This window comes from Dasypus novemcinctus, chromosome 21, assembly GCF_030445035.2.
Source record: "Dasypus novemcinctus isolate mDasNov1 chromosome 21, mDasNov1.1.hap2, whole genome shotgun sequence".
Classification (NCBI taxonomy): domain Eukaryota; kingdom Metazoa; phylum Chordata; class Mammalia; order Cingulata; family Dasypodidae; genus Dasypus; species Dasypus novemcinctus.
The window spans coordinates 86,791,343-86,812,088 of NC_080693.1; the positions used below are offsets into that span (position 1 = coordinate 86,791,343).

A 20,746-nucleotide genomic window follows, 5' to 3' on the forward strand; every position below is an offset into this window, starting at 1 on the left:
TGCTCCTCCGACACTGCTCGTTGCTGACCTGAGCATGTGCTTCCTCTGCAGCGTGCTGATCGCCGGCTTTCCTGAGTACACCCGGCCCATGATCGACCATCTAGTCGCCATGAAGATCAGCCACTGGGACGGGTAGGCTTTGCGTTTCAGTTTCTCTAATCGACTGTGCGTTTTATTAGCTTAGTTTTTTTCTTTTTTTAAGAGATTAATGTTTCCCATTGTAGATGCTGTATTTTAGAATAGCTTCTGGGAAGTAATGTGAATTCCAGGCACCATGCCTGATGCGTTGGTTAGTAGTCTAGCTTCAGCTTCTCTTCTGGGGTCTGTAGCCACGCATGCATGGGCAGCAGCTGTAGAGCTCACCCGTGCATGCTTTCGTGTTGGCAGGTGGGGGCTGTGGCCACTGAGAGGCAGGGCTCCTCGTCTTCCCAGCACCCTCAGCATCCTCGGCCTGCCTGCCGTGGCCGCGCTCACCATCTCCTGAGCTGTCTCCTAGAAGCTGGGCAGTGTTACTCGTTGTCCTCACAGCTACAGTCGTGTTTCTGGGAGTGTCGTCACCTCGCGGGCTGTTGCGTGTCTTCAGAGGGAAGGTGAGGTGGGAGTCAGCTCCGCCCTGGGAAGCCTCGTTAGCTCTGCTGGGAAGGCTTGAACCTGCTGCCTGGACACACAGACAGCAGGACTGAGGGACAGCGAGCACCCGTGCCTGCATGTAGAGCCCTGCTTTAGGACTTTCTGACCCACGGCCTCGGAAGTCTCATGAATTGCTGCCATGTGGCAAAGCAGCTGAGCTGTCCCTGCGCACGAACCCTAGCCGGGGCTACCTCAGGGAAAGGTGGACGTCAGGCGTATGCGCCGCTCGCGGGGCGCTCTTGTAGGGGCTTCGTCCGCCTGCCAGGAGTAGGCTGTCTTGGTTTCTCTCCTAGTGAGCCTTAACCTCCAGAGAGTTGTACTGTGTAAGTTTCTTATGTTTGAGGCATAACTGAGATACCGTGTTCCAAATGCTCATAATTGGGAATGACGGTCTTATAAAATGAATTTGAGAAAGTGGTTAATTTGTCTTTTCCACCAGCTTAGAAGTCAGTAGGACATTTAAGACATCAATGTTGTCAACATGTAACCCAGGGGCATTCAACTAAACTTTTGAGCTACTTACTGTGTACTCATTAGGGGCCTGCAAGCTAAGGCTGCTTTTTTTTTTTTTTTGTCTTTATTTTTTTAAATATTACAATTAAAAAAATATGAGGTCCCCATATACCCCCACCCCTCTCCCCATAACAACAGTCTCCTCCATCATTATTAGACATTCATTGCATTTGGTGAATACATCTCTGAACACCGCTGCACCTCACGGTCAGTGGTCCACATCATAGTCCACACTCTCCCACATTCCACCCAGTGGGCCATGGGAGGACCTACAATGTCCGGAAACTGTCCCTGCAACATCACCCAGGACAACCCCAAGCCCTGAAAACGCCCCCACATCTCATCTCTTCCTCCCACTCCCTACCCCCAGCAGCCACCATGGCTACTTTCTCCACACTAATGCCACATTTTCTTCGATTACTAATCACAATAGTTCATGAATAGAATATCAGTAAGTCCACTCTAATCCATACTCTGTTCCTCCATCCTGTGGACCTTGGAATGGTTGTGTCCACTCCACATCTATATCAAGAGGGGCTTAGATTCCACATGGATGCTGGATGCAATCCTCCTGCTTTCAGTGTAGGCACTCTTGGCTTCCTGGTGTGGTGGTTGACCTTCTTCACCTCCATGTTAGATGAGTGGGGTAAGTCCAATAAACCAGAGTGTAGGAGCTGAAGTCTGTTGAGGCTCAGGGCCTGGCTATCACATGGTCAGTCCAGCACCAACTACAGTTCCGGTAAAAGTAACAGGAGAGGCTTGTGAACAAAGATCACATCTGAGTCCAGCTCCATCACACAGAAACACCAACTCCAAAGTAGAGCCAACTGACATGGCACTGAACTCCATCTGCCATGATCATAGAACCTGTGGGTCTCTGTAGCCCTCAGCAGAACCTCAGCAGAATATCTGAGGTTATATCTACTTTATCTGTCCTCTGCGACTCTGCTCAGGTGTGCATAAGGGCAACCCCTCTGATAACCTCTGGCTCTTTTTGGAGACTCATAGCCATATAAACTCATTTGTCCTTTCCATTTCCCCCTTTTATTTAGGTCAAAAAGCATTTTTAACTCCTGATATTATATGTAGATTGAGATATTCTGTTGGTCCGAGTTGACCCTTTTATTCAAGGTCATTTTCTGCTTTTTTAAAGTGAGGTTTAGTTGAAACTCCACACACCTGGTTGCTTATGTATTGCCTGCTGGTTTGCATGTTGCTTTGACCACAACAGAAGAGTCGGGGAAGCAGACTTGGCCCAGTAGTTAGGGCGTCCGTCTACCACATGGGAGGTCTGTGGTTCAAACGCCGGGCCTCCTTGACCCATGTGGAGCTGGCCCATGCGCAGTGCTGATGTGTGCAAGGATTGCCATACCACGCAGGGGTGTCCCTGTGTAGGGGAGCCCCATGCGCAAGGAGTGCGCCCCGTAAGGAGAGCCATCCTGCTCGAAAGAAAGTGCAGCCTGCCCAGGAATGGCGCCGCATACACAGAGAACTGACACAACAAGATGACCCAATAAAAAGAAACACAGATTCCTGTGCCGCTGACAACAACAGAAGTGGACAAAGAACACACAGCAAATAGACACAGAGAACAGACAACTGGGGGGGGGGGGAAGGGGAGAGAAATAAATAAATAAATACATCTTTAAAAACAAAACAAAACATGAGGTTCCCATATAACCTACTCCCCACCTCCCCACCCCCTCATTTTTGTAAATTGTACTTTTTTGAAGATACGTACATCACAAAAAAGGTTACATTATAAAAAACATGAGGTTCCCATATATCCTTCGTTCCCCCCATTCCACTCCTCCCACACCAGCAACCTCCCCATCGTTGTGGCACACTTGTCGCACTCGGTGAACATACTCTGGAGCATTGCTGCACTACATGGATAATAATTTACCCTGTAGTTCACACTCTCCCCCAGTACATTCAGTGGGTTATGGCAGGATATATAATGTCCTGCATCTGTCCCCGCAATATCATTTAGGACAACTCCAAGTCCCCAGAATGTCCCTTCATCACATCTCTTCTTCCCTCTCCCTGCCCTCAGCAACTACTGTGGCCGCTTTCTTCATGACAATGATACAATTTCTTCTATTACTATTCACAATAGTTTCATAGTAGGGTATCGATAAGTCCACTCTAATCCATATTTTATTCCTCCATTCTGTGGACCCTGGGATGGTGATGTCTACTCCACCTCTATATGGAGAGGGGGCTTAGAGCCCACATGGCTGATGGATGCAGTTCTCCTGCTTGCAGTTGTGGGCACTCTTGATTCCCTGGTGTGGTGGTTGACCATCTTCACCTTCCTGTTAGCTGACCTGGGTAAATCCAATGAACCAAAGAGTAGGAGTTGCAACTCTGCTGAGGCTCAGGGCCCAGCTGGCACATGGGCAGTCCAGAGAGTCAAGTCCCCTGAGTATACACCATCCCTAGCACCAGCCACAGGTTGGGTAAAGGTGACAGAAGAGGCATGTATGGAAAGGTCACATCTGAGTCCAGCTCCATCACTCTCAGGAGCACAAATTCCAAAGTAGGGCCCATTGACATGGAGTAGAACTCAAAATCCTTCTGCCGTGACCATATACCCTGTGGGTCTCCGTAGCCTTCAGGAGAACCAGTCCCTAGGGTTGTATCTATTTAAGCTGTTTCTGGGATCCTGCTGAGGTGTGCGTAAGTGTGACCCCTCTGATCTCCCAAGTCTTTTTTGAACACTCTTAGCCATATAAACTCATTTCATTCTTTTTGATGCCATTGTTTTCTTAATTTTGTTTCCTTATTGTTGTGAGTATAAAAAAATATAATTGACTTTTTTCTATCAAGGTTTTATCTTATGACCTTGCTGAAACTTTATATATTTGATCTGGTAGTTTTATTGTAGATTACCTGGGATTTTATGCATGTAGAATCCTATCATCTGCAAATAAAGACAGTTTTATTTCTCCCTTTCCAATCTCCCTTAGTATCTTAATTTCCTTTTTTTTTTTTCTAAACTTCTGCTTGTTCCTTTTTTGCCTTTTTCTCCTGGCTAGAACCGATGCACAGTGTTGTACAGAAGGGATGAGAAGTGAGAGCCTTTCCTGCTTCTCACTCGCAGCGGACACAGCCAGTCCCTCACCATTATGTGGGGTTTAGCTGTGGGTTTTTGTAGATGCCTTTTATTAGGTTGAGGAGCATCCTTTTTACTCTTGGTTTGCTGAGAGTTTTTATCATGAGTGGGCATTAGGTTTTTTCAGGTACTGCCGCTGCACCCATGGAGACGATCTTGTGGTTTTATCCTTTATTCTGTTCCTGTGGTGGGCCATTTTAGTTCCTCTCTAAAGGTCCTCCCGCTGTGGAGATGAATTCCACCTGGTCATGCGGCACACTCTTCTTCAGAGTTTGCTGAATTTGGTTTACTAATATTTTGCTAAGGATTTTTACCCCTGTGTTTATGAGGGATATTTGTTTGTACTTTTTTCTTATTGTGACGTTTTCATCTGGTTTTGCTCTCAGGAATCCTCGTCTCATGGAATAGGTTGGAAGTATTCCATCTTTATTTTCTGAAAGAGTTGGTGAAAGTTTGGAATTATTTCTTCTTATATATTTGATAGAACTGACAAGTGATGCCATCTGGGCCTGGGGTTTTCTTTGCGGAGAGATTTTAAATTACTTTAAAATATTTTTTTATTTGTTTATTTTTTTACTTTTATTTTTTATTATTAGTTATTTCACATTCTTTTTAATATCTTGTATTTTATTTGTCATTTATTTTTCATTATTTCATTTTCTTATTAATTTTACTTGGTTGTTTTGTTGGCTTAATTTTTTTTGTCTTTATTTTTTTAATATTACATTAAAAAAATATGAGGTCCCCATATACCCCCCACCCCCCTCAGATTTTTTATTTCTTCTTGAGTCAGTTTTGGTAGCTGTGTCTTTCTAGGAATGTGTCCATTTCATCTTAAGTTGTCTAATTTGTTGGTGTAACTTTATTTACGGTACCCCTTATATCTTTAATTTTGTAGGTTCAGTAGAGATGTCCCTTTTATATTTCTGATTTTGATAATTGTTTGTGTTTTCTCCCTTAATTTCTTCACTGATTTACCTTAGAGCTTGCCAATTTTGCTGATCCTCCCTCCCCACTCTGAACTAGCTTTTGTTTCATTATTTTCTATGCTTTTCTGTTTGTAATTTTATTTATTTCTGCTCTGTATTATTCAGCCAAAGGGGTGCTGATACAAAGTACCAGAAATCTGTTGGGTTTTATAAAGGGTTTTTATTTCAGGTAGAAGCTTACAAATACCAAGCCATAAGGCATCAGTTACTTCCCTCACCAAAGTCTTTTGCCATGTGTTGGGGCAAGATAACTACAAACGTCTGCCAGGGTTCAGGCTTCCTGGGTTCCACTCCTGGGGCTCATTTCTCTCTGAGCTCAGCTCCTCTGTCTTTTCTACAAGGTCTGCTGTAGGTGATCAGCAACTGGCTCTGCCTCCCTGGGGCTTGATTCTCTCTGGGTTCAGCTGCTGTGCTCCCCTGTGTGCTTACTTCCGGGGCTCCAGCTCAAAACTCCCAATTCCGTCCTTTGCTGTGTCTTTTATCTGTGAGTCCCGACCCACCAAGGGGCAGGGACTCAACACCCTGTTGACATGGCCCAATCAAAGCCCTAGTCAAAAGTGAGTTAATTAAAAGTGATACCTGCGACAGACCAGTTTACAAACATAATCCAGTAACTATTTGTGGAATTCATAAACAATGCCAAACTGCTACATGCCCTAATATATATTATTTTGCTCCTACTTTGTGCTTTCTGTTTGCTCTTTTATTAGTTTCTTAAGATGGAAGTTTTGGTTTTTGATTTGAGACCTTTCTTCTTTTCTGTTACAGTTGTATGAAGCTATAAATTTCCTTATAACCCTTGTTGTAGCTTCATACTATAGATTTTGGTATATTCATATATTTATCCAGTTCAAAATAATTTTCCCTATTTCTTCTTTGACCCATGGATTAGTTAAAAGTGTGTTGCCTAAATTCAAAATATTTGCAATTTCTTATTTATTTCCCTGGTAATAACATACTTTTGTACAATTTCAGTCTATTTAAATCCATTGAGATTTGGCTTTTTGGCCTTTATTAGTTAGGGTTCTCCAGAGAAACAGAACTGACAGGATGTATGTGTATATATATGTAAATTTCACGAGGCTTTATAAGAATTGACTCATGAGACTGTGGGGATGACGGGTCCAAATTCTCTAGGGCAGGCTGCAAGCTGGGAACTCCAGCCAAGCTTTCGCTGAATTCTCCAGGAGAAACTAAGTGGCTGAGATAGAAATTCTTCTCTCTGCTGAAATTGTGAGTGCGCCTTCGAAGGCCCCTAACTGACTGGATGAGACGTCTCTCATTGCCCAAGGCCGTCTCCCTTGTTGAGTGTAGACGGGCTCAGCCAGAGGTGCCATCAGCCGAGTGGCCACAGGCCAGTGCCAAATGAGGGTTCCCGACGCCTGATCACACCCTGCTAGTTTTATGGCTTTTCAGAGGTGGGGAGATTTCTGTCTTTCTCTGTCACTGGCTTGGGTTATATCAAAGAGAACGCCAGCTAAAAGTTTATAGAACGGTCTCTCCAATTTTCTGGTAAATAGCAAAGCTTTCAAGAAATGGGGCCCTTCCCGAGCACGTCCACCGTCGTGCTTGGTAGGGCAACTTCCACAGCCTTGGCGAGGAGACGGATCGCCGTCTTGGCTTTCTTCAGGGTTTGCTCATACTGGGTGAACTTGCCCGATGTAATTTTATGTAAGGAGAAATGTAATGTTTTAAAATAAGTAAAGCGCGCCAGATGGCGCTGGTTGGGGAGGATACCTGAAGAAGAGCTGCCCGCTTGCCGTTTTGGGCTCTTCCTGCTGAGACGCGCAGCGCGCTGCTCTGAGACTGCCATTCACTCCCTTTCTGTGGGAAACGGTGTCCTGAATGGACCCTTCGCGGGGGCCCGGGGCGGGGGTGGAACCGCATGGTGCCAGGTGTGCTGGGCGTGGGCCGTGCGAGGCACACATCCCCTGCCCTGAAGAGCCAGGACAGCCCCCCGCAGGAGGAGCTTGAGGGGGGGGCGTGGGGAGACCCCGACCATGCTCCCTTCTACTCTCCCTTGTTTGAAATTTTTAATAATCGAAATACAGGCAGTCTTCTTGCCTGTTTCCACCTCGCGTTTTTGTCATGCTTGTTACACAGCTGTCCTAAGCTCTGTTTCAATTCAGTGCCTGCTTGCTAGTCCACCTCAGACCTGCGGGGGTCAGGCACTGGGCACCCTCGGCAGTCTGGCGTGACCCTGCCTTGAACCCTCTTCCTTCCCTGGGAGGGGTGGTCGGGCCAGGAGGGAGCCCGGACCCTCCTGAAGGAGGCCATCGCCCTGTGGTCCCACGGCCCCTCCAGGCAGGTGTTTCGATGAGGGCAGGCGGGTTCTGATGGAAAACGCTATGGTAATAAATGTGTCCCAGGTAGTAGGTTGAGTCATGAAATTGTTGTAATCTTCAAAAGGACAGTTTCTCGTGTTCCAGTCTAACACATGCTGCTTCGGCATGACTCGGGGGGCTGAGGGCAGCCCTCTGCCACCCACAGTGCACCGAGGATGTGGGGTATTTATTCCAGAAAAATGCCCAGCAGTGGCATGGGGTGTTCCTGTGTCCAGCCGTTACATTTCAGGAACGCTGTTTTGGTAAATTCTAGCTTTCTTATTTGTTACAATGGGCTCCTGTGGTTGGCCTGTTTTTTGTTTATTTCATTAGTATTTTTTCTAAATGGCGATGGCCCTGAATATCGACTTTCCCTGGTTTTCTTTTCATGGCTTAAATCTGGAATCATCAAATGAAAAGAACCAACACTCTTCTCTTCCCTGTCCCCACCCAGGGCCATCCGAGAGCTGTCAGCAAAGGCACTGCACAACCTGACTCGGCAGGCTCCGGAGCACAGTGTCTCTCATGGTAGGTGGGCGCCTGGCACGCAGTGGGACGGCGAGGGGACCTTCCCCTTCCGGAGAGCCTGCTGGCTCCTGCTCTCTACCCGGAGCTTCACTTGCTTTCTGATCTCCATTCTCACCTTAGGTTCCAGCGCCAGCATCCATTTCTCAGGGCACTCTTCCCAGTGCTCTCAGCCAGAACTCATTTCTTTCCCTCTTCTTAGCCTGCTGAGTGCATCTTCCATAAAGAATTCCAGTAGGAACAAGGCGTGCTCCTTTGCCCTTAGGACAGAGGGATGTGCCCGCACTTAGTCCCTCCTGCGCGCCCTTTGGCACTGCCCCAGCCCACCTGCACTGCTCTGCTCCCCGCACCCCAGCTGCCCCCGCCAGCTGCGGGGGTGTTGGCTCCTCGGCACATCCCTGGTGTTGGGGATTCTGTGTCTTGAAACTGCTGCTTGGGCCGGAGCCCGGCTCCGAGTGGGATTGCAGCAGGGCCTCTTCTCACTTCTGTTGCGGAGCCCGGCTCCGAGTGGGATTGCAGCAGGGCCTCTTCTCACTTCTGTTGCTGAGCTTTTGAGTCTTCAACAGATTGTGTTTCCATGCACACCTAACCCTTCCCGCACCATCTTTGCAGTTCTCCCAAGATTGTTGTCCTTGACGGTGAGTCCAGATTTGCACACACGTCACGGAGCAATTCTCGCCTGTGCGGAGGTCACCTATGCCTTGTACAAACTCGCAGCCGAGGAGAGCAGGTATGAAGACTGGATTACAGGACAAGGTTTTGCTTCCTTCATAATCTGTTTGAAAAACCTTTCAGCCCCCTGCTCTATCCCAGCCCCACCCCATGGTGTAATTACAGTTATCTCATGTTTGAGAACATCTCATCCATTTTAATTTTTGTTTATTCCTACCAGTTTCACAGACTCTTTTAAGCTCCCTGTCTTACCTGATGAAGTTTGTAAATTGCCCACTCTCCTTTGATGAGTCATGTCCTGGAATGGGCCCGCCACCTCAGCTCTGTGAGAACGCAGCAGCCGCTCAGGCTGATAGCCCATGTGCTCAGGCCCAGCTGCCGAGAGGCGTGGGGCCCCACGTGTGTCCACACCGCCACGCCCAGCTGCCGAGAGGCGTGGGGCCCCACGTGTGTCCACGCCGCCACGCCGCCACGCCCAGCTGCCGAGAGGCGTGGGGCCCCAGGTGTGTCCACACCGCCACGCCCAGCTGCCGAGAGGCTGGGGCCCCACGTGTGTCCACACCGCCACGCCCAGCTGCCGAGAGGCGTGGGGCCCCACGTGTGTCCACACCGCCACGCCCAGCTGCCGAGAGGCGTGGGGCCCCACGTGTGTCCACACTGCCACGCCCAGCCCGCTGCTCTCACAGCACAGCCTCGTCTTCTGAGGTAACGAGTTGTGAAAGCAAAGACGCCTTTTCATTGGTAATATTGAGTAGCTCACATGTCCAGTATCTTTATTCATTTGTCACTTTTAATCATTTAAAATACCAGACAACATACATGTAAATGAATGTAAACCTCCATTGAGCATTTTTTCAGTTGGCTTTGTTTGTATAAATATGACAAAGCATGAAGGGTTACTGGAGAGTTCAGTGCATGGGAACGTTTTATTCCCTTGTTGACAGTTAGAGGCAGCTGGTAGAGTTTCTTTTCTTTCCAATTGACTTTTCCTCAAAAATGAAAATTCATGGATACCTTTTAGCAACAGTTTCTGGGTTCTTGGACTCCAGTTGTGAAAACCTGAGCTTAACTTAGTACTGCCATGGGGACCCTGGTGACAAGATGTGACAGTTGCCACCGCTGAATCCGCTCCACCCACCAGTCGAGGCTCCTGGCCTCAGCTGCCACTATGGCACCCAGTGCTGTGTCCCGCAGTGGACGTTGAGACGCAGGCCCTGCGCTGGTGTGCGTGTGCCCTCACGACTCAGCCAGTGACTACGGGCGGCCTGGGCCTGGGTGTTGGGCTCAGAGCCGGGCTCCGCCTGTCACGGCCGTGCGGCCCTCTCCTCCCCACACGTCCCACAGTGTGCTGGCCTCTGGGGCCAGGTGAGTGCGTCCACTGGCACCTGCCTGGCCCCAAGGAGGGCGCTCAGCGGGTGCCATGGCCATCACTTCTGAGCCCTTGGTGAGACCAGTGCTTCTCAGTCCCATGCCCAGGCCTGCCCTGGGAATCCTCCTAGTAGTTATCGTCTGGAACCTACTTTTGAAGGGCGTCATGGACCTACTAGAGGCATTCCATTCATTCACTCATCCCCCACCTGTCTGCTCACCGTCCGTCCACCTACCAGCCTGTCCGTTCGTCTGCCCACTGTCTGTCCACCCACCAATCCACTGTTTGGAATTAGAGTGTTAATTAATGCTTTTCTCCAAATACCTGGTGCTATATACTTCAGTGTTCGGAGTACCTTGGAGAATGTAGATAGGAGAAAAGTTACAAACAGTGAGGGGGGAGGGGATAAAGGGGAAATGGGGAAGGGGTTTTGGTTGCATCACCATCTTTCAACTGTATACCTCATACTTGCAAGTGCAGACAAGGTTTAAAAATGTGTGTTAAGTGGCACTTGTGGACTAAACTGATGCCACTTCTACCTTCCACTGTGAAAAACGACAGTCCTGACTGGCTGTCTGAAAGGGACCTGTGCAAATTTGGGGCCCGTGTGGTCCCCGCTGCTGCCCAAGGCTGTTGCTGACCCTCTGTCCTGCTCCTGGACCTCTCCCAGCTCCTTGCCCTGGGGCTGGCCCCACACTGCGTGGACTGGGCATCTGTCCCCGGCCTGCCCTGAGGCCCTGCAGCTTCTGCTTGTATGTGTTTTGGGGCCTGAGCAGCTGGAAGAAGCCTGGCGAGCCCTCAGGAGTGGGGAGAGGGCCTGAGGCTTCCCAGGGGGGTGGGGGCGCTTCCACAGCCCTGCCCTTCCCTCGCAAGGGCCTCCACAGGACTGGGAGGAGGCTTCCAGCTGGTGCCCAGCAGCTCCCACGACTGTCTCACGCAGCCTGCCGTCTGGAGGGGTTTGGTAGGCGCTCCCCTCATTTCCTGCTCTAAACGTGTGGAAGAGTGAAGGGGAGGGTGGAGGAGAGACACCCGGCAGGACCAGCTTCTCCAGCTGAGGCCAGGGGCAGTCCCAGGGCTCCGGGCGGGCCTTCCTCGGCTCTGGCTCGCTTTCCCGAGCCCTCGGGGTGCGTGAGCTCCTGTGCAGCCCCGTGGACCTCGGGCGTCGTGGTCACGCCGAGCAGACCATACCATGTCTCACGTGGTGGGGTCAGGGCTCGGCCTTTGGTTTTTACTGCGTGGCTGGAACTGTTTGCCTTTTGACGTGTTCTTCAATTTGGAGTTGGGAAACGTGCGAGCACGTCCTCGCCGAACCTGTTCTGGAAGCGCTTGGTCTAAGATTGGTCAGCACGTGAGGAAGACATGCCAGTCCAGGGCGACTGGCCTGTGCGTTTCAGAGCGTGGTGGAGGCAAGGCGCGCGCCCGCTGATGGTGCCTTTCGAGGAGATGGGCAGCCCTGGGCTCGTACGTGGCCTCGCCCTTCTAGCGCGCCTCTCGTTCTTCCTGGAGGGCTCCCATGAACACTGGGGTTCTGGCATAGACTCGCCGTGGGGACAATGTGGCCTGGTCACCTGGTTGTTCACCTGCCGGCAGGTGTGTGGCTCCCCACCTGGGGGCGCTAGGCACTCGTGGCACTGCCGTTCTGCACGCGCCTCTGGGTGCTCCTGGGCATGCCTCTTCCTGGATGTTGTGGGGGACCCCAAGGCCACCCCGGCTTTGCTGGCTCACCAGGGCTCTTGGACTTGGCATGTGCTCATGACCGTGACTGGTCCTGTGAAAGGATGCAGTGCAGTCAGCAGAGGGGAGGGGGCGGGGGTGAGGTCCGAGGAGACCAGATGCACCTTCCAGTCCTCCCGGGGCGTCTCCTCCAGGACAGCGTGTGGCAGCGTTAGAGACCCAGAGCCCAGAGCTTCCGTGGGACCTGGCCACCTGGGCAGGCCCTGCCGGGCACGTACGAGGACTCCAGGCTTCCGGGGGGAAAGCAAGCGTTTAGCAGAACATGTTGGTACAGACGGTTTGGGCAGAGTGAGCCGCTCGGCAGTTACGGCTGGGGGAGCCCCCCAAGGCTCCGTTCCCAGGCCCAGCAGGACGGCGGGCAGGCCACTCTGCTGCCGGCTCCTCTCTGCTCAGTTGCCTCCATGGAGCGCGGTGCACACGTCACCGTTGTCGGGCTGTCGGCTGTGCCCACCTGCGCCCGTCCAGGGGCAGCAAACCGCCTGCGCGAGGAGAAGCTGCTCAGAGAGCACCCACCCGACGCTGCTTCTGTTGGCAGGGCCTAGTGGGGCGCTGGGCAGGACCTCCTTCCTAGGCCCCCGTGTTCTCCAGCTTGGCCCCAGGGGTCGGAGTCCTGTCCCACATGAGCGCAGGTGCTGTGTTTTAATCTTGCAGGCCTGTCACCGACTACCTGGACCAGAAGGCTCTGGACGGCTTGAAGCAGATTCACCACCAGGTCGGTATGCCCCGCGCCCGGCAAGGCCGTACCTGACATCCCACACACCCTCCACGCCCCTCAGCTGCGTGAGGCTGGAGGCAGAAGGCCGGGCGCTGTGGTGGCTCTCTCCAAGGACTCCACTCTGGTCCGCAGCCCCTGGGGGTGTCTGGGATAGGGAGCACAGAGACCACACTGCCCGCTTGGGCACAGGGTGCCCTGCTGGGACCACTAGGGCGTTACCAGTGGGTGCCTTTCTCCAGTGGCTCGTCTGTGCGGGGGGCTGCCGACCTTGAAATTACATCCACAGATCTGTGGGGGTGTCTCTGGGGGCTGCACGTTTTCCTGGGCTTTTGAGTCTCAAGAGGTCAAGTTTGAATGGTGTCTTTTGTTTTGCTTTGTTTTTAGAAGGTACCAGGGATCAAACCCAGGACCTTGTACGTGGGAAGCAGGCGCTCAACCACCGAGCGGCATCTGCCCCCTGAACTGCATCTCTTAATGTCATCATCATCATCATCATTATAAGGAATTGTGTTGCTTTGATGTTTGTTCAAGATTTTTCTTTCTGAAATATTAAGCTGTTTTGGTCTCAGATCCCAATCCTTTCTACCTGTGCCATCAGCTTGCCTTTTGATCTGGCGAGGCCATTTTATTTACTTATGTTTTTCATTAGTTAAAATGAATTCTAGTGTTCACACCCGACTTCGGGGGCAACGTGGCCGTGGGCGAGGTTGTTGTGTGGTGAGCACCTGCCTCCCCACGTGGCAGCGGCACGTCCTCGGCAAGGCTGTGAGTCCCTCAGTCCCAAGCCCTGTCCCTCCCTCAGAACTGTGAGAACTCAGCAGTGTGTTTAAAGAAATTAGTGGAGTTTCTGGTGAAATGTGCATGTTGAGTACATTTTAAGTGCAGGGGCACCAAGGGTTCTCTTGAAGAAAAAGCTCAGAATCCCGCCAGTACAATCTGTTTTCTTCCCAAGGGTCTGTAGGGGGACAGGGAGGACGCGGGCCCTGGGCCTGCCGGGCAGGTGCGGTGTTTGCTGGCGGCATGGCCCCAGCCTCCTTGCTCTGGGCCTCGGTCTTCCCTTCCCTGCACTGAGGCCGTGGCAGTCCCCCCTGCCGTCGCTCCTGGGAGGATTAACCGAGACAGGGTAGGTGAGGCTCTGAGCGAGGGGCTCAGCTGGCCAAAATGGCCGTGCTTCTCTGTGCCCTGCCGGGCACCTCTCCACAGGCAGGCCAAAGGCCGCGAGGTGTTTGCTCACTAAACTTGTTAATATTGTGTGTGGGGGGGGGGGGGGCAGGTACTGTTTGAAAAATCAAAATTACTTAAAAACTGAATGACTTTTCAATTTATTTTTAGCTATATGATCGCCAGTTATACAGGTAAGCTTTTCAAAATAAGTCTCCTGTCTGATTGAAAAAGATAAGTATTTTTAGTTAAATTTGGGCTAGTCTGTTAATATTTCTAAGTAGCTGTGTTATGGGCCTTATAGTTCATTTGTCCTTGCAGTTTTTGTACTGTGTTTATTTTATTTGAATAAGTATTGTAGTCATTAGTTCAATATTCAGAAGATAGGAAGGGTCTAACTTAGTTGGTACCTGTAGCTTTGTTGAGGTTTGCTCGATGTGTAGTAAAGTTTGCTGGTTCTAAGTGCATGCTTTGTTGAGTTTGGGTGATTGTGTGCAATCGTTGCCAGCACCCTAAAGCGTTTCCCCTCCCAGCCCCAGCCCGAGTGGCTAGAGCCAGCCTTTTCTAGAATTCCGTGGAAACAGATTCCCGTGCGTGAGGCCTGTGCCCGGCTTCTCTCACTGAGGCTCCCGACTCTGAGGTTCTTGCGCTGCGGCACGGGTGCCCTCTCGTCCCTTCCGTGGCCTGTGGACTTCCATGCTGTAGGATCCGTTCGTCTCTGGACGCGTGGGTGGTTTCCAGCTGGTGACTCTGGGGAATGGAGCTGCTGTGCGCTTGGCACCCAGGTCCACGTCTGCGTCCCGGTTCCTCAGGTAGACGCCTGCAGTGGTACCCGCGGGCCAGGTAGTAGACCTGCTCTCGAGGTTCCTGCGAGCGCTTCCAGGGCTGTGCTGCTGCGGAGGGGCCTCGCTTCTCATCCCCGTCACCTTGGCGTTGTCATGCTCTAACCTGGAGCTGTCCTGGCGCCCTGTGGAGGCATCTCGCTGCTGTTCTGACTTGCATTTCCCTGGTGACAAGTGAGGGCGAGCGTCTTTTCCTGTGCTAATTGGCCACTTGCAGTCGTCTTCTTGTGAAGTGTCTGTTCAGATCTTGTCCATTTAAAGGAGTGCTGTGTCTCTTCTCCTAAGCCATCGGAGTTCTTTCCTCCTTGTGGACTCGAGCCCTTAGCCGGACATACAATTTGCCAATGTTCTCTCCAATTCTCTGGCTTGCTGTTTTGTTTTTCTTAGTGGCTTTTTGATGTCACTTTGTGTAACACTGTGAACGTCATTCCGTTCTCCTTTACTCCTGATGTTTTCTAGCCTTGGCCACTTCCCACCAGCTATGCCATTTTGGCAAGATTTCCACAGTCTCTGAGTACTTCTTTGCAGCAAGATCTTTTTAAACCTCTTCTTTTTTTTTTTTTTTAAATTTTTGTTCCTACTCATGTCATAATCTCCTCCTTAGTTTTTTTAATGGAATGATTAACTGACTTCCAGAAATTAAAAAAAAAGTAGGGCTGATTCTTATTTGCGGCAGTTCTGCAAACACTGAGTTAGGGAGTCTTGAACCTTTGCCCCTGGGGATACAGGTCTGGCCTCTGGTGAGCCTCTGGCCACAGCACTAGGCCAGCCGAGGAGTGCTGCCCCTAGTTTCTGTGTTTCTGTTTAAAGACACTCTACCTCTTGTTTCCTCCTAAAGTTTGCATATAGGGGTTCCCTAGGAAGTTTTGTTTCACCTTTTAGAGACTGCCAGCAGTGTCACTGCTGCAGAACACTGTAGGTCAATGTTAAAACCCCCCTGAACCTAAGGCAGGTAATTGGATCTTGTTAACATTGAACTCCAGCCATGCTGCGCCTTGCCTGGACAAGCTCCTCTCTTGTGGATTTTCTAGAAGGCCCTGCAGCCCTGTGCTGGGGAGCCATTTAAAAACGGCGAAACCAACAGAAAGCATCAATTTAGAAAGGATGGTACTCCGTATACCCTGAAAAGGCCACTTGTGTACAGAATGGGCCAGGTTTGAACCCAGGCTCTCATAGGCAGGAAACCAGAGTTCAACCACTGGGCCACATCAGCTTCCCGGAGTTGTTTTTTTTCATTTGTTTTGCTTGTTTTTTTTTTTTTTTTTTTTTTTTTTTTTTTTTTTAGGAGGCATTGGGAACTGAACCCAGAACCTCCCGTGTGGAAGTCATATCCGCTCCCTTAGAGTAATTTTTAAAAAGTCAGTATTTTTGAGAAATAATTTACAGACAATAAAATTCAACGATTTTAAGTGTACACCTGCAGTCATGTATGATCACAATAGGAGAACATTCCATCTACTGAGAAGTGCCCCCTTGCAATGTCTGCTCCCCCACCTGGCAGCCCCTGACCGGCATCTGTCGGTAGGTTTCATGTATGCTCTCTCTACAGATGTCTTTTTTGTAGCTTCCGTTTCTCTCCTCATGGGTTTGTGTTTTCCTCTATTGTGTGGAACGTTTAGAGAATATGTAGAAGCATTAACGGCCTGTGTGCTCATTCCATCGTCGTGGACAGGTCTGCTTTAGATTGATTGGATTCTCTTTTAAATATGGGCCTTATTTTCCCACATCTTTGCATGCCCAGGGATTTGTGTGTGTGTGTGTGTGTGTGTGTGTGTATTTCTTAGAGAAGTTCTAGGTTTATAGAAAGTCTAGTTATTTTTTATTATATGCCAGCAGACTTTGTGAAATTTATATTGCTGGGGGCTGAATTTTGCTGCTCTATTCCTTTTTTCTCTGGGGTGTATTTAAATTAATCAGGACCGTTTGGATCCTCTGAGGCCTCCTTCTGAGCCTTGGGTGGTGGTCAGTGGGTCAGAACAGGGTCAGTCCAAGGCTGGGTTGGACCCACACCACCTCTGCCCCCCGATGGGCTCCGTGCCCTGCCCCTTGCCCGTGCAGGTGCTAGGAGCTGCTCACTCACCTTGTCCTCCCAGGCTTAGCTGTTCCTTTCACACCAAAGACCCTGGGGACCACTCTCAGCTCCCCAGAGCCTTCGCTCGGGCAGTCCCTCCTCTCTGTACTCGGTCCCCTGAGTGCCCACCCCCACTCCTCAGCCGGTGCCAGCTCCCCTGGCTTTGCCTACTCCGAGCCTGGGGCTTTGGCTCTGGTTGCTCGTCTTGGACCACAGTCCTGCCCACTGCCCAGTGTCTGAAGCCATCGGCCACCGCCTCCATTTTTCTCATTGTTGTGGATGGTGGCCGCCCTGCTGCTCCCTCCTGGGTTAGCACAGGCCCTGTGTTGGTGTGTGGTCTCCCCGTCGGTGTGCTGCTTCCGGTGGGCCCTTGGTGCGGGAGTGGGCGAGACAGCGCTCTTTCTCCTCCCTGGCTGTGCTCTTAATGTGCGCGGGACACTGCTGTGCCTGGACGAGGATATCTTGCTGGCATGCCAAGTCCTTCCGTTTTTATAAAGTGAAAGACGGGCGCAGTCTGTAGTTGCTGTACATCTCAGCGTGCTGTGGTCCCCCCAGTAAGTACGGTCCTGTGTCCACCGGAAGGGTGGCCTTCTGAAAGGTGGGTAGGTCACTTGCCTTTTCATTCCTTTTCACAGAAAGGTCATACGTTTTAATATTGTTTGGAGCCTGAAATGATGTATATTACTTGGTGAGGATGTTTTACCCTCTTTTATGTAATAACATGTTTTAACTGTGACTGTTTTGTTAAATTTTTAGGGGCCTGGGAGGAGAACTCATGAGACAAGCAGGTAGGTGTGAGAGATGGAAGACTGCAGATTATGGGTTGCAATCCTTTATCCCAGCCATCAAGGAAAGAAAAAAGGTCTCAGCGCTTTTACTTTCATTTTTTAAAATAATTTAAATTTTCCGGAAAAGGTGTTCTCTGGCAGTAACAAAGGCCAGGCACTTTCCTTTGGCCTTAATTGCCTCTGGGGACATGTCTGGCTTGAGCACAGTAACTGGCCCCACCTCCACAATTCCCATTGTTAGCTTTTGCTTAATTTTGAGTTTGTGATTTTCAGGTCCTTGTGGGTTTTAATGCATTTTAGTAGCCAAAGGGTTGGTTGCCTGGCTGTTGGGGAGGGGATGGGTGGGTGATGGGGGAGGAACAGTATGCCTGTCACAAAGGGCTAACCCGAGAATGTGTATTTTAAGTTAATATAGAGCAAAGAGTAAGTTTTCAGACATGTAAATGTTTGGAAGAAGCTCAGATGACACAAACAAACAAACAATCTAGGCCTCTAAAGTCTCTGCAGCTGTTCAGTGAAGTGTGGCAGTCCCAGCAGTCTCGGCAGTCTCGTTTCTTGGGTCGATGTTTACCCTGGAGAGCCCCTCGCAGGGAGGGGTCGATGGGTTCCCACGTGAGCACGGCCCACAGTGTGGGGGTGACCGACGAGCACGGTCACAGCGAGGTGGGGGGTCGCGTGGGGCCATGGGGGGCATTGTGTCTGGAGGGGCTGGAGGGTCAGGCAGAGAGAAGCGTCTATGTCTCACTGGCACTGAGCCCCTCATCTGCACTCTGACCCTAGGGTATATATGGGGAGGGCGGGGCCTGGGCTCCCCCAGGGTCTGTGTGGGGGTAGGGCCAGGGTCCTCGTCACGTGCCCCCACCCAGTGTCTGCTCGAGTTTCTTCACCCAGTGCTCAGTCCAGGGTCTCGTGTGCCGGCGCGCCCGCCTGCCCCCCACCCCGCTCTCAGCCCCTCTGCCTCTTCTGACCGCCTTCCACAGTGAGTGGGCCACGCCGCAGCCCTTCCTGGAGGAGCACTTCCCTTTCCTGTTCGCCTGTGCCCTGGGTTTCGGCTCGGGTTCTCCTCGGCTGGCACCAGTTCACTGCCTGGGGTCAGCTCCCAGGCCTGCGTGTGCACCGACCACGCCCGCTGTCCCCGTGTGGCCTCTGAGCCTCTGCTGCGCTAGGACACTGCTCTGTCACCTGCTCTGCTGCCCGCTATGGCCTGGCAACGCTGGCATGAGGGGTGGGCGTGCGGGCTGTTGCGGGAAGGTACTCCAACTCACTCGGGAGCTGTATCCTGGCTGCCTGGGTGCTGGCTTGGGGTGGGCAGTTGCTCTCCGGGGCAGGCGGGCCCTCCCTGTCCACACACAGGGTCTGCTCTGGTGGCTCCTGGTGCTTGCACAGTGACCTCCCACCAGGACCTGCTCACCAGAGCGGGACGGAAACTCAGTCATGGTTCCAGCACCAGGTACAACCCTGTGACCAGACATGACCTGGGTATTTCTTGCTCTTAGAGTGAATTATGTTTTGTAAAATTGAGACTGCCTTGTCTGGGTTGATTTTTTTTTTTTGATGCCAGGGATTGAACTCAGTACCTCGTACATGTGAAGCATGTGCTGAGCCACTGAGCTTCACTCACTGCACTCTGTGTTAATTTTTAATCTTTTAACTCATGTGTCGTTGATAGCTCTCCATGCCATTCCATAAGCTTCTGTTTCTAGCAGCTATACTGAACACCGTTGTTTAGATGTGTTGGACTTAGTTGAGCCAACTTTATTACCAGCCCTTGTAGGCTTGTGCTACCACCCCTCTCCCCACTACAGATAAATGTGATGAATGCAGCGACTGCAGAGCACTGTTTTCTCTAAACAGCTGGGTGCTTCCCAGAAGGTCAGTGGGCTTTGCCCACATGGGGTTGCGAGGGCCTCTCCGCTGCCACTTGCTGGATGGGGGCGTGGCTTGCTGCTTTGCTTGGCCACTTCCTGGGGATCTCCCCTGCCCTACCTGCTGCACCCACCACTGCTCCATGCAAAGAATAACAAACTGCCCAAGTAGTTGTGAAATACAAAAACTGCTTTATTTTAGCCAAAGGTTTAAAAAAAAAAGGCAACCTTATTGCTATTTTTGGTGTTTGGCCATTTTATACCACCCCATATTCTCAGGTTTGCCCTGAGGGATAGCTGTGGTTTGTGATCTGCTGAGGGGCTATGTGCTGGATGACCCACCCCGCCTCTGCTCTGAGGGCTGCTGGAGGGGCTGCTCGCCACTCCTGACCCCCTGGCTTCCTGCTTGGAGGGTGGAAAGCGAGGTCAGGACCTTCGTCCCCAGCTCTGTCCAGCCGGCCACGTCTCTGCCTGTTCACCCCGGTCCCGGGTCCTGAGCGGCCCCTGCCCCATACCTCTCTCCTTCCGGGTTCTGACACCCGTTTCCCTTCCCCTTTGGGTGGTAAGTGCTCATGCTGCCAGCCCCGGTCCTGCCTGGTCCTGGTTACTCTGCCACCGACTGTTCTGACATGAGCTGCCCTCAGTTTCCACAGATATCCTGAATGGCTCCTGGATGTAAACTCACTCTTGTTCATTTTTCCCTTCCTAGGAAATTATTTTCCTTTCCAATTTTATTTAAGTATGGATAGTTTTAAAGTGAAATAGTTATGGAAAGTTTCAGTGGTCTTGTGCCACTCCCCATTCCTAAATTTTTATTTCCCCAAAGTCATCCCTTTCAGTTCTTCTAGTTCTTTTTTCCCCTTCGTTTGCTTCCACATTTCTAAGTTACGGGCTTATACAGCTATTTCCTGATATCCTTAGTCTTAGGATGTTAATTTAAATGAGACAAGACTCAAAGCTCTTATCTAGTGAGAATAATAGATTCATGATCTGCATGTGGGTGAATGGAAAGTACCAGCAATCAACTTCTGATGTGAGTGAGAACCCTGATGTGGGTTTCCACCTTTTGGTCATACCATTAGGTAAGTTAAGTGCTGTTATCAAGAGTTATCACATACGTTACCCATCTGCAGACACTCAAGTAAGACAGCCAGTCAAGCTGAAGGTTCCTTTCGGAGGTTATTTTTATGACAACAGATGTTCAAGATCTGAGGGTTCTTCCCAGACCCCTTTGCTCACATATCAAAGAAATAAGAAGTTGGCAATTGTTATGAAAACCCACGCAGTTCTCTCTGCTGCATGGGAGAATTAGATTGATAAAGTTGTGAAGTCCTCAATTTAGCCCCTATCAAGTTATTTGAAGGAGTTTTGGGAAGTCAACCTGATTGTCTTTTCACAGTTGCAAGAGAGAGGGGCGTCCGCTCGATTTC

At 50.7% G+C, this 20,746-nt stretch overlaps 1 protein-coding gene across 6 annotated transcripts in view; it reads left to right on the forward strand.

Moving 5' to 3' along the window:
- TBCD (tubulin folding cofactor D) overlaps positions 1 to 20,746 on the forward strand; it is a 241,723-nt gene that overhangs the window by 172,446 nt on the left and 48,531 nt on the right. For all 6 annotated transcript variants that reach the window (XM_058284969.2, XM_071210865.1, XM_058284968.2 and 3 more), the window contains 6 exons: positions 52 to 132; positions 8,029 to 8,102; positions 8,712 to 8,829; positions 12,526 to 12,586; positions 13,922 to 13,944; positions 17,420 to 17,451. In XM_058284969.2, the coding sequence (XP_058140952.1) occupies positions 52 to 132; positions 8,029 to 8,102; positions 8,712 to 8,829; positions 12,526 to 12,586; positions 13,922 to 13,944; positions 17,420 to 17,451 (389 nt within the window). The remainder of the gene's footprint in view (positions 1 to 51; positions 133 to 8,028; positions 8,103 to 8,711; positions 8,830 to 12,525; positions 12,587 to 13,921; positions 13,945 to 17,419; positions 17,452 to 20,746) is intronic.